General features: G+C 34.0%; 1 protein-coding gene across 3 annotated transcripts in view; it reads right to left on the reverse strand.

Annotated features, from left to right (window-relative positions):
- The window catches only part of spice1 (spindle and centriole associated protein 1), a 39,349-nt gene that overhangs the window by 2,152 nt on the left and 23,958 nt on the right, over positions 1 to 13,239 (reverse strand). For 2 of the 3 annotated variants that reach the window (XM_005162693.5, XM_073940331.1), the window contains 16 exons: positions 10,893 to 11,009; positions 10,759 to 10,806; positions 10,539 to 10,685; positions 8,377 to 8,479; positions 8,173 to 8,291; positions 8,014 to 8,096; positions 7,821 to 7,927; positions 7,607 to 7,726; positions 5,876 to 6,147; positions 5,663 to 5,794; positions 5,452 to 5,575; positions 4,701 to 4,805; positions 2,894 to 3,240; positions 882 to 1,065; positions 730 to 808; positions 578 to 635 (listed from right to left, as the gene is read on the reverse strand). In XM_005162693.5, coding sequence (XP_005162750.1) covers positions 578 to 635; positions 730 to 808; positions 882 to 1,065; positions 2,894 to 3,240; positions 4,701 to 4,805; positions 5,452 to 5,575; positions 5,663 to 5,794; positions 5,876 to 6,147; positions 7,607 to 7,726; positions 7,821 to 7,927; positions 8,014 to 8,096; positions 8,173 to 8,291; positions 8,377 to 8,479; positions 10,539 to 10,685; positions 10,759 to 10,806; positions 10,893 to 10,985 — 2,121 coding nt within the window. In that variant the 5' untranslated portion in view covers positions 10,986 to 11,009. 3 annotated transcript variants of the gene reach the window in all.

The raw sequence follows: 13,239 nt of genomic DNA on the forward strand, positions 1-13,239 counted from the left end.
AGATATCACGCTAGAGAATCATTCAAATACGAGCTCTAAAGTGACGTTTATGAACTAGCATTGGTTTCTGCTGTTCTGATGTCAGCTGCAGATGTAAATGAATTGCGGAAGTAGTTCCTTATACACAAGGGTTTTTAGACTCTCCGTGTTTGATTTTCTTTTTTATGTACACCCTTAAGCTGTCGAACTGTTGTATAAATGCAATATCACATGAGTAGCAGTGCCATATGCCTGTATATCATCACTGATGGGAAACAACGCACGCCTCCCAACAGTGGCCAAATATAAAGATACTTGTACTGTTTCAGTTTATTAAAAGCCTAACCAGGAACTAAGGCTACAAATGAGCCATTTGCTAGAAGCCAATATGTGGAGCATCAGCTGCTTTAAATTGCAGCAGTTATACAAATGTTTCATTTTCTAAAAAATGAAAAAATAACTCTAGATGTGGTCGTTGTTTAGACCCGTGTTCAGTTCTGTCTACTTGTGATTGGATCAATTAAAGTGCATCGTATGGCCAAGTAAAAAAATGGCCTATAGATGGTTAAATGTGTGTAATAAAAACAAGACTTCATACCTGATTCTCTGGGATTTCCCCATTTTCAGAGTTGTGTGGTGAGACTCTTCCAGCTGACCTGAGAGAAGAGCATTAAAAACAATACAGCGCTATGGAAAATGTCTCTGACTGTATGTCATTAGCAAACTGCTTCTTGACTTTTCATAACTTGCCTTTGCATGCTCGCACTGAGTTGTGGTGAATGGCTTCTCTCAGGAAGTGTCAAAAATGGCTCTGGATTGAATCCTTTAACTGTCAAGCACAAACAGCGGTCATGTATCAGACACCCTCATTCTGCAAGAGACGTTAGCACACGCGCACACACCTGTGAGAGTGCTGCTGGAGGGAGGAGGAACAGGAGAGATGGCAGGAGAAGCTCTGATGGATGTGCTCTGTTTCTGTTGCTCAATCAGCTCTAGCAGTTTAGCTCTTGCTTCAGCACTTTGGCGGTTCAGTTCCTGTAATTTCTGTTCAATCTCCATTGCTGAAGGTCTTTCTGCAGAAACAGGCTGGACAGAAATGACACCATTTTAAGGAACTACAACATCCAAGTTCAATGTTTACTATAAAAGCAGATTATAAAACCAAACTGATTAGAAAGATTAACAGCTCAGGGTATTGAGAATAACCCAGAGTTTCAGCAGGTTTCATAAAGTCAAATTCAAGATTTTTAAGACCGTTATAAATGAAATTTCAGACTTATACAGGGCTAAACACTAAGGATTTTTTCCTGGTTGGTCATATGAAAAAAGAGGTTTACTTGCCACATCCCAAAACAATCTAATTAGTTATTTCTTTGCCACATATTTTAAATAATGTATCAAAACAAGCAAACCCAAGTTGTATACATGCACTTTAACAACTTCTTCTAAAAATAAATAAGTTTTTTTTTAGATTGATTGTAGGTGATTAGAAACATTGACAAATGACATTAAATACTTGTTTAAAAGGATTTAAGGCATAAAAGACAATATTTCAGTGAATTTAAGACTTTAGGGCCTAAAATTTAGTTTTTGAAATTCAAGACTTTAAGACCCCACAGAAACCCTGACAACCATAAATGATGGAAATCTTTTTTTTGCAAGAATTTATTTAAAGTGTGTAATCTGTAAAGTGATCTGCAAAACAGCATTGTGAATTCATACTTTGAACACAGCTCAGCCAATCAAAATTAAGGACTAAAAAGTGAACTATACATTTTTATATAAAACTAATGTTTCTTTCATCAAAACAAAAAACTGCAAAAAAGAAAAATACAAATAACATATACAAGTTTAGTTATTAATCAATTGTGATATATATACACATCACAGCCGATATTGAGATCAAATTAAAAGCAATAATATCAGAAAAACAAATCTTTGTCATTATTGGCTTTTTCTCAAAAGCATATTTATATATTTATTTATTTTTTGACTTTCTATTTAAATCAAAGAAATGTAACAGGGTTACACAAAATTATTAAGCCAGCGCAACAATGTAATTATTAAAGATAAACAAGTAATTTGCCAAAAACAGACCACTTTCTGAATTTTCGCACATTTTTATTAAGCAAACTTAGTTTGTATGATTTCTGAAAACTGATAAAAATTGAGTTATCCATCATTTAAAATTAACTCAAAATAAAAAGCTTACATATATGCTGAAGATGAACATATTTGTGGTTGGGCATTGGATGGCATGGGGGTGTCGCAGACGAAGGTGAAGAGGGTTGGGAAGTGGCGTAAAAAAGTAAAAAGTGAACAACGGAAGGGGAAGGACGGCCGGTTGAGGAGGGGGATCAGTAAAATGAGGTGCCGGATCCGGTGTGTTCCAGCACAAATTAACCCCTGTTTATGGTCTCTGATATGTTACCAATAACAGAAAAACTACACACAACATGCATTTAGTCCTTATTTGGGTACAAAAACATGCAACATATAGCCCACAATAACCTCCCATATGTATCTTTAATCTTCACCAGCACATGTAACCTCTTGTTAGAAAGTAATTCCATCATTCTAAATTCATAATAGTCCAAAAGGTGATGATAAACATGGCAGTTTGTTCATCTCAGTTTCGTCTCGGCTATGTATTTAAAAATGGCGGTTCCTTTGTTTTCATTCTCCTGACATGTGTACATTCTAGTGATGTTTCTCTGTAAACCGATTGTGTTCCGCTGCGCGTCTTGCTTAGCCTTTTGGTTCCCTTTTGTCGTGCTAGGTACCCTGTCAAAAGGGTACCCAAAAAGTGGTACGGTACGGTTTGCTTTTTTGGTACCTTTTGACAGTGGAAGCGGCCATAAAAGCGCACCATACCGCACCACTCGGTGCTGAACGAGATCAGTGCATAACTAACCTGCAGTGTTTGCTGTAGCTCTGTACAGTGTGGTGTTTGTCTGCACACAGAGCTGGTTGTGGAGAACGTTTCTGCACTCAGCTCTCTGGACACTGAAGCTCCAGCTGGAGATGGACGCTGCTGCACCAACTGAGCCCTTATGGCAGCATTCTGTCGAGTCAGTTCGGCAATCTCCTCCAGCATGGCATCCTGGGAGAGATCGTCCAGCAAATGAGCGGGTCGTGGTAGACTAGCGAAGGAGGAAGGAGAGATGGAGATGTCAAAGTCCTCCAGTGAACCCTGACTTCCTGTTGCAGCACAGGAGCCGCTGTTGAGCTGTGAGGCTGCATGCGGATGTGGACGAAACGCTGGAGAAGTAACAAACATACTGTTGAGTCATACACACATGCATGAGTCACTTACATTTAACCTAGTTACAAGAGAAATAAAAGCGGGTGAAGTTCACACATATGCTTCAATTGTGATTGTTTATTCATAACAAAGTACACCTGAATAACAAATCAGTCATTATAAAACACTTTCTGAATTATGCAGTGTACTATGCAGTTGTTTAGTTGTTCCGAGTGCTTGCATGTTGGCCCAAATCAGGAGTTATCATTAATATTCTTTCACTATTTTTTTAAATTTATTTGAAACATTTTCAAAGAAATAAGAGTGGTTTGGGGTGTACTAAATTAGCTACCACAGTCCTAGGTAAACTGAATGGTTGCTAGGGCATTGATATTCATGCATTCACAGCTCTGGGTACTTGCTAGGCAGCTAGGATGATGTATATTTTTTATTATTAATATTTCACATGTTCTGAGTAAATGAGCTCAAGCAAACCGTACCAGCATGTTGACACAACTTTGTTTTTAATGGAATTTTTATGCAGTTGCTGAGAAAATTCTGAATGGATGTTAATTGGCTCAAGTCAAAAATCTCTTTTACAAATAAAAAATGATGTTTTTGGTCATCCAAAGATAGTTACGACAGTATTAAAATAAATTGTATGCAGTTAAAGGTGTAAAGTCAAATTTACATGGTGGTTTATGCTAGGTAGAGTTTAGTGTGTTGCTATAGGGTTGCAAAGGTGTTCTGAGTGGTTGTTGGGTTACTCAAGTCAAACTTTTCTAATTAAAAAGAGTGGTTTAAAGGTGGAAAAGGGGTCAGTGAGCGCACATCCTAAAAAATATATATACAAGTAGGTGCTCAATCAAATTAAAAAAGAACGAAATCATAAACAAATTTTAAAAAGGCACACTGCTACTATTGTTCTCGAAAGACAATTTATTAAGACAATGTTTTGACCTTCATTAGTGGCAGTGTGCCTTTTTTTTTTTAAAATGTGTTACCAATTTTTAGCTGTTTATTCTTTCATATGATTTAATAGTGCAGATGTCTTTAATTTTTTTTTTTACTTTTTAAGACAAGACCATAAAACTTGACTTTGATTTGTCAATCTATTGTTCTAATTTTTAAAATGACTTAGCAAGATCAGGACATGCTTAGATGCTTAGCTTTGTAGTTTAAAGCAGGGTTTCTCAACCCCTTTCCTGAAGGACCAGGAGATCTGCCCACCAAACACACCTGATTGAAAAACCTGCAATGGGTGTGACAGACAACAGAGACATCCAAAACATGCAGTGTTGGTGGTCCTGCAGTAACATGGTTGAAAAACACTGGGTTAAAGGACCACAGAAAATTTTCAACATGCTCCAAAGTGCTACATTCAAAATGAACACTCATACTTCTGTCGGTGTTAAGCCCTCAACACTACTGGGTGTAAACCGAAAGATTGAGAGATTTTTCCGTATTTCAGACTGACCTGCATGAGGATGACCATCTTGTTGGCGAGGAGGAGAGAGCAGCACAGCTGCGGAGACAAAGTCCTGTCGCTGTAGATCCTTTTCAGATTCCAGATGACTGCTTCCTAGATATTACATAAAGAGTTTACAATTTATCACCATATCAGCTTCAAAGACTATTTCACGACAAAACAAAAACGTGATTCCTTGGAAAGAAAAAACAAACATATGTATAGAGTCATCCTTGCTTTAAGTAAAAAAAGCCATTACTAAAAGCTGGTAAAAACCTTATCCACCACAAATGCAAGATTTGATTGGTGTTTTGAAAAATATTTTCATTATGGAAAAAATTACATACAGTGTGCACAACGACATAGAGATATTTGTTGACTTATGGTTTAAATGGATTAAGTACATTACTCCCATTCAACCTAATGTTTTTCTTTACAGACAGTTTATAAACAACATTATAAAACAGGTTTATAACAATAAAAAAATCCAAACAATAAATAAAACAGACTCTATATTCAAAGATCTTGTGCAACATCTGCACCTATTTTTGCTGCTTGTTTAAAATACTTTTTTAAAAATGAGCTGCATCAACTAAATTCTTGAGTTTTTTTTCTGGACAACTTAATTGTTTTGTTCAATCCACTTAAATTCATAAAAACAACCAAGTTAACTTAATCGATTTGCGTTGGGACACCATGAAAGAATTGTTTTGGAACCCAGCACTTTTTACAGTCTGTGCTTGTAGTTTGTGATGGTTACTTTGAGTTGTGTTGTCTATGATTTGCACTGTTCTGTGAGGTTCTGCAGAATCTGGTCTTCCCGCTATCAGGTTAACAGCATTTAGTCGCTGTTCTAGATCAGAGATCTGCAGCTGCAACCTCGCCTGTTCGAAAACAACCAGCAAACATCATCAAAGTTGGCATCTGAATCAAAACAAACTTGAAAATACAATCTGGACAAAACAGCTCACCTGCAGGGCGGCGCTCTCCTCTCTTAGCGTCAGCGTCTCCACAGTCAGCGCATCAATCAGAGCTCGCTGCTCCTTTACCTCGTCTTCAAGCCTTCTTCTCTCCCGTGTCTCCCTCAAAGACTCCTCGTCTCTCTGTGAGCACATGATGTTGCCAATAAAGTAATGATCAAGTAAAAAAAAATAGATTGGAAAAGCACTCACATGAGCCCTCACTTTTTTGATATGGCTGGTCAGACGCCTGAGTGTTGTCAGTAGAGCCACAGAAAAGCCAGTGAGGCCTGGTCTTTGCTGCTGAGGTCTGGTTTCTGAGCTTTGAGGATTCTGCTTGTCTAGAGAGTCCAGCTCAGTCTCCACCTGCTCAAGCATGCTCTGCAGAAGCTCCAGACTAGACTGGTTTCCTGCCAGAGAGTGTAACCCTGAGCTGTTCATAGCAGATGTATGTGCTGAGCGCCCTCTGCTGGCTTGAACTGACCTGTTCTTAACACCTGGGTAAAAACAAGGTTTGAATATTGATAAAAAGTTCCGTTGTTTATGCACTACTTATGTCATGAAGACGGTTTATGAAATATAAATGGTCGGTAAAGCATATCTTTCTTAGACTGTAAAGGACCATTCACCCTGAGGATAATGGCAAATTATCTGCTTAATTTAGTTCATGCTTTTTTGTGCACTACCCACCTGTGACCAGCAGATGTCCTTAGTGTGCTACACTTCTAGCGCATTACACCAGCTCATGTAATCTAAATCATCCAACTCTGAAGTTAAGAGACCACACTCAATGTAGTAGAATAAAAAAATAACACAACGATGCGGAAGCTATCCTGAATACCAGAACTACTTTTATTTTTATACTTTAATTTGCTAGCCTGGCTTGAACAGCTTCCATGTATTTTTTTGTATCATCCCGTCCCACGATATAACCAACTGTTTTCTAGACAGTCATTATCTTTAAATAATTTTGGAAAAAAGGCTTTACTTCAAGCAGAGCTTCTCCTCTACAATGCTATCTGTAGCTTTAAATTGCACAAGCCCTTTCTATTTAAATGAATTCTGAAGGGCTGTCTGTTTTGTCATTTATTATGCTGAGAAAAATCTTTCTGAAAGTGATCCCAACAATATAATTTCTCTGATTATAATAGCGGTTATCTCAACTCTACTATTGTTTTAAATTGACTATAATTTTTGGAATTTTATCTTCATTGTTATAGTTATCTTTATAGTTATATTTTGCTTGGTGTGAGTGGTCCTAAAATCATTGAAATATATAAATTCCAGAAATATTATTTAAATATTTCCCAAGTGCTGCTTAACAGAGATTTTTTTTTCCAACACATTTTTAAAAACTTGTAATTAATTTATTATGGGTTTAAATTAGTTATTCCAGAAATGTTTGAAAAATGCAAACATTGGTCCTGAAACTTCATATGTTTCTCAAAATCAAATTAGATGACTCTTTCAATCATAATTTTAGGTTTTCAGTCTCAGCGATGACTTCTGAATAACTAAGAGGAGATCTGGGTGGCCTTTGCATCAGTGCTTGCTCAGCACAATATTGTTACCCAACCATACCATACCTAACCATACCCCACTTTGATCTCAGGGTGGCTAAGAATTATTCTTGGACAAAAATAAAGCCTAACACAAAAAACCAGAAGGGAAATTCTTTTTCTTTTTAAAAGCTGTAACAATGTATTACTTACTTTTAATGATACACAAAAACTGGAGGATGATTTTGAAAAGGTATAATTTTCTTCTTCCCAACCTTTATACTTATAAATTATTGTATTTGTTATTTTGTATTTTTCTCTTTTTTCTACATACATTTATTTATTTATTTTATTTAAAATGTATAATTGAACCTTTCTCCCATATCTTTTTGTTTTAGCAGGGGATGGGGTGGGGTCTATAAAATTATATTTTTTTTAAATAAAAAAACCTAGTTACCGTGTTGAGAGGAAGCAGGCTCTGGGTTTAGAAACTGATCAACAAATGAGGTAGACTGGTTAACACCCGGATGAGTCTGTCTAGATTTGAGCTGTTCTACAGCCACTGTAGCATTGAGGGCTAGAAAAGAAAAAAAGAAAAGAAAAAAATATACATATAATATTGATTTCTTGTTTAACTTGCATTAAGATAAATACACTGATGTCTTCATTACCTGCGTAGTCTTCTCTGACTCCTGTAGTGCATGGTTTCTGGGGTAGATCTTGCTCATGATTATCTGAGCCTCTTGGAAAAGACTTTGGCCTACATTTATTTCTTTTCCTGAAGACAAACATTTTAAAACAACACCATCAAAATTCATTACAAATTGTGTGCAGTGCAGAGAAGAAATGAAGAGTCTTTCATACCTGTGCATCACAGATTTGAGGTGCACAGAAGCATCCTGGACTTCATCACATTCTTCTTCATGCTCCTCCAACTCATTGAGGGCCTACAAATTAGGCTTCATTATTTGAGAATTGTTTTTAACAGGGTGAAAAATGTAGATGGTACTAGTGTGGCCATACCTGCTGATCCATCATAGACTGGCTGAGCAATGACAGCTGTGTTGGAGGATCAAGTTTTTGATGAACAGGAAGCTCAGAGTCAGAGTCACAGTCAGGTGCCACGGTAATGCTGGGGAATCCTATAACACACTCTTAACTTATGAGCTTGCACAAGAACATAATACATTTTTGCATGCTTGTTTCTACAACACAATAATTGACTACCTGTGCGTCTACGAGGTGCATCGCCAAAAAGGTCTTTCACTACAGCCAAAGCTCTGTCTGATCGCGCAATGACATCCTGCAGCTGACAGTGATCTGAAAACACCTGAACAAACAGATGATGTTAGTAAGACTCTCCAGATCCTCCTAAACTCTGCGAACCCAGTACCGGGTCCCTGACGTCACTTACTTCCACATTTTTTACATTTTAAAAGGTCCGTACTGGCTCAATACCCCATAAGTGTTTCCATTCTCTCATCAGTTGAAATAAAATAACATTTAGCATAGATTATGATAAAGACATTTTTCTTTTTTTCCTAAGATTACTGACATGTGCAGGAATCACCTAAATTAATTACTGCAACCTGGACCACACAGAACCTAAAAAGGTACACATTTAAATTTTAGTTTACAAAAAAACAAAAAAAACAAAGCGCCTCTTTTTTTGGAGGGTTTTATTATAAAACAGACAACATATACAACAATTTTAATCACTTTCAACAGTGTTTTATGACAATTTTAAGGTTGTTTTTTTTATAATACCAAACTTTTGCATTTACATCTCTGCATGTGCATTTGGAAAGCTTTTGAATTTGTGTAGGTAAAATCCAGGCGGAAACCCCAAAATAGCACTTGTATTAATTAATAGTCAGATAATGTGTACTTTTGACATGAACAATATATATATATATATATATATATATATATATATATATATATATATATATATATATATATATATATATATATACACACACACACACACACACACACACACAACAGTTCTGTCTGGTTCTCAAATCTGATTGGCTGACAGCCGTGTGATATTCTACAATATCAGAACTCCTACAGTGCCCCGGTCAGATTACACGATTTTTTTTTTTTACGAAAGCCACTATGTCAGATTGTGCGATTTTTTTTCTTGTTAAAATCGTGACGTGTCGTGGGTAGCAAATGTGCCAGACTACACGTTCCTTCATGATCAGTCATCCTGTGACGTCTACGACGAGTGTTATTTCCCAAAGCAGTCACATAGGTTGCTATAACAATATTTTTTTTTATCTTATTTTTAATATGTTTGTTTTTTTAATCTTATCTCAATGAGCACTGATGCTTGCAGACAATTAATAACTACGTTAAATTTTATAAGGGCGCTCATTAGGATAGGATCAAACTTATAATTCCTATATTTTATATAAAAAAAAGTATATATATATATATATATATATATATATATATATATATATATATATATATATATATGCGCTTATAGCCTATTCCTCGCTCAATATATATGTTTTATTTTTATATAAAATATAGGAGTTATAAGTTTGATCCTATCTTAATGAACGCCCTTAAATGTAACCAATTATGATACAGTGATGATGATCCTGCCAGCTTTAGTTATACAGGGTTTCTGCAGGTTAAATTTAAGACTTTTTAGGACAATTTTAAGACCATCATGAATGAAGTTTTAGACCCATAAAGGGCTAAACGCTAAGGAATTTTTCAAATGGGCAAGATGGAAAATATTTTTATTTGCCCTACCAAAAAAATTATATAATTGAAAACATGTATTAATAAAACAACACATTAATCATAAAAAATAAAAATATTTAGCATTTTGTTTCTAAACTAAATATTTTAAATATTGTTTAAAAACAAGCAAGATCTACTTGTATCCATACACTTTTTTTCCAACATAAACATTCTTTTAAATAATTTTTAAAAAATGAACATATGTTTTAAAAGTTTTTAAAACTATGGTAAACTAAATCTATGCACAACTATCTGTCCAGGTCGGTGTCCTTAGCAGTAAATACACGGAGAACTTTTAAACAAATGTTACTGCAAGTAAAATAAATAAACCATTATGATAGAGTAAAAACATTACCTTTTTAAATAAAAAGTTTAAATTTTTATTGGGATGATTGCTGGTGATTGTATGTTTTTTTGTTGTTGCCAAATTTGGTAAAAATACATGAACAGAGAAAAATTAAAACATGTTTAAAAAAAGATGTAAGATCAACAACACAATATTTCGGTAAATTTGAGACTTTTTAAGGCCTAAAATTTGGATTTTGAGATTTAACACTTTTAAAGACCCTGCAGAAACCCTGTTATAACAAGCCTAATTTTGTAGGGCAAATGCAATCCTTACTCACCTCTCTGATGATGTCTCGCCTGGCTCTATCAAGTCCTGGAGGACTCAGGGGCTGGTTCTTCCTCCGTCTACGTGTTAGAGTCTTTTCTTTTAATTCCCACTGTGCAACAACTCTGTTCTGAGACCTGTGCATCTCATGACGTCGAGCCTGAAAGCAGATCAATACCTGGCTAAAAATACACTATGGCCAAATACATGAAAAAAATATATAAACATCTTACCAGCTCCTCTGGTGTGGCTTTGTGCACTGAAAGATCATTGACTGTGCTCTAAAGAATAAAATAAAATAGAAATGATGAGGCACTACTTGTAGAAATGAATTTAACTTATACAGTTTATCACATTCTTTACTTACCACCCATTCTTTCTTTGGTGCAGACACTTTTCTGGTTCGTATGGGTCTTTTACCAGCACAATAGAAAGGACGGTTTATGCGCACTAAAGACATCTCAGTAACAGACAGGGGTATCACCTAGAAAAAAACAAAAACAATACAATTATGGGCAAAGAATGGAACATTCTGATCAAACAATAAACTTTGCATTTGAAGACTAATAGCTTTCTGTGCAGAACACAAGTTTACGGTACAAGTAAGCAAAAAAAACATTACTGCAACGTTAGTTAAACTATAGTAAACACAATTTACCCAATGTTTTTCTTACATTTCACTAACGTTATAGTAGTAAACTAGTTATACAACTGGTAATCAATGTGACAAATAACATGTTTAGTTATAATGCAATCATGGTTATTTTTGTAATAGTTTATTTAGCATGATATCTGTTACATGCTAAATTCAAGTCAAAAGCTATAGATTATGATCGGTACATTAATTAAGCTCAGCCTGGCTAACTGTTAGCTTATCGTGTTATTCACAATAACTGACAGAAACTGAGACTGTACTGATGATAAACATATATATATTCTTACTTTAAATGAAAATGACAGGAAAAACAATAGAGTGAGACTTTACCGTTTGTTTTTGTTTGTGCTGTTAGTAACAGGAGGAAGCGAAGCGTTGATCTGGACAAGTTTAAAAGCACCGCTACAATGGACTAGAGTTCAAAATAAAAGTCCGCACCTTTGGTGGTTACGTTTGTCAATTATGATTCTCATTATCTCATTATATATATATATATATATATATATATATATATATATATATATATATATATATATATATATATATATATATATATATATATATATATATATATATTTAACTAACTATATATATATAACTAAAAGTTACGTCGTTTCCATTGAGTTCACCACATTTCTGCAAGATTTCCAACCATGCGCTCTTCGGTTGTCTTGTGTACAATCGAAGATACACACATCACACTCTGAATAATATATATCATATATATATATATATATTATATAATATATATTATTATATTAAGCTAAATAAAGTTTTGCTAAATTATCTTTTTATGTTTTTGTTTTTTTTTAAATAACGTACTTGTCCACAAAAAAAAAACAAAAAACATAAAAAGATAATTTAGCAAAACTTTATTTAGCATATTTCCAAATATTTAAAAAAAAAAAAAAAAAAAAAAAAATATATATATATATATATATATATATATATATATATATATACAAAACAATATATATATATATATATATATATATATATATATATATATATATATTTTTTTTTTTTTAAATATTTGGAAATATGCTAAATAAAGTTTTGCTAAATTATCTTTTTATGTTTTTTGTTTTTTTTAAATAACGTACTTGTCCACAAACAATAAAAGACAAAATCATTCCGTAATAATCCACCAGAGAGCGCTGTCGAACTAAAAGTTACGTCGTTTCCATTGAGTTCACCACATTTCTGCAAGATTTCCAACCATGCGCTCTTCAGTTGTCTTGTGTACAATCGAAGATACTCACATCACAGTCTGAATAAAGCGCTTTTACTGCAAGTTTTTAATTGATGATAAAGCATGTTATATTATTCAATATGATACTGACACAAAGCTAAAAGGGCATCGTTATTGTTATCATTTATTTTATGACGTTTGTCAATTTCCACGTGTGTTATTATATTAATAAAATAAAAATTGTTCTATTTGTTGTAATTTTTTTCATTATACAATATCTATAATTAATAATATTATTATTTGTGATAGCTCATAAAAAACCTCCATTATGTCTGTTTGCTGTTTAAAGTGTCCTGTTTTTATTCAACCCTTTAGTTTGATTATTGTACAAAACCTTAACCAAGTTTAATAGCTGACATTTTATTTCTCAGTTTGCGGTTGATAGTGGCCGATTAATAAGCTATAACATTTTTAATATACAGACCTATAATATTTGAGTGTGGCATGTTTATTTTATATACAGTGTTTCGCAAATATAAGTACACCCCCACAAATCTATCTTTTAAATTCATTTTTTTATATGAAGCTATAATATTATATTTGTGCATATACATTAGATTAGTCAGCACTGAAGCCAAATCTGGAGCTTATGTAACAAAAAAACTTACGACAACGGTAAAAAAAACTAGTAAACCCATAGTTAGGCCTATATGTTGTGGAAAAATATTAAATATAGGAAAAGTCAAGAGAAGCAAAAAGCAAAAAAATATATAAACAATTTTGTTGAAATGTTATTGTTGTATTTTTTTATATATTTAGCTTGGATTTAATTGTATCATCTTTCATTTCTAAATATGTTTGGTGACT

The sequence above is a fragment of the Danio rerio genome, chromosome 24 (assembly GCF_049306965.1).
Source record: "Danio rerio strain Tuebingen ecotype United States chromosome 24, GRCz12tu, whole genome shotgun sequence".
NCBI classification, from domain to species: Eukaryota; Metazoa; Chordata; class Actinopteri; order Cypriniformes; family Danionidae; genus Danio; species Danio rerio.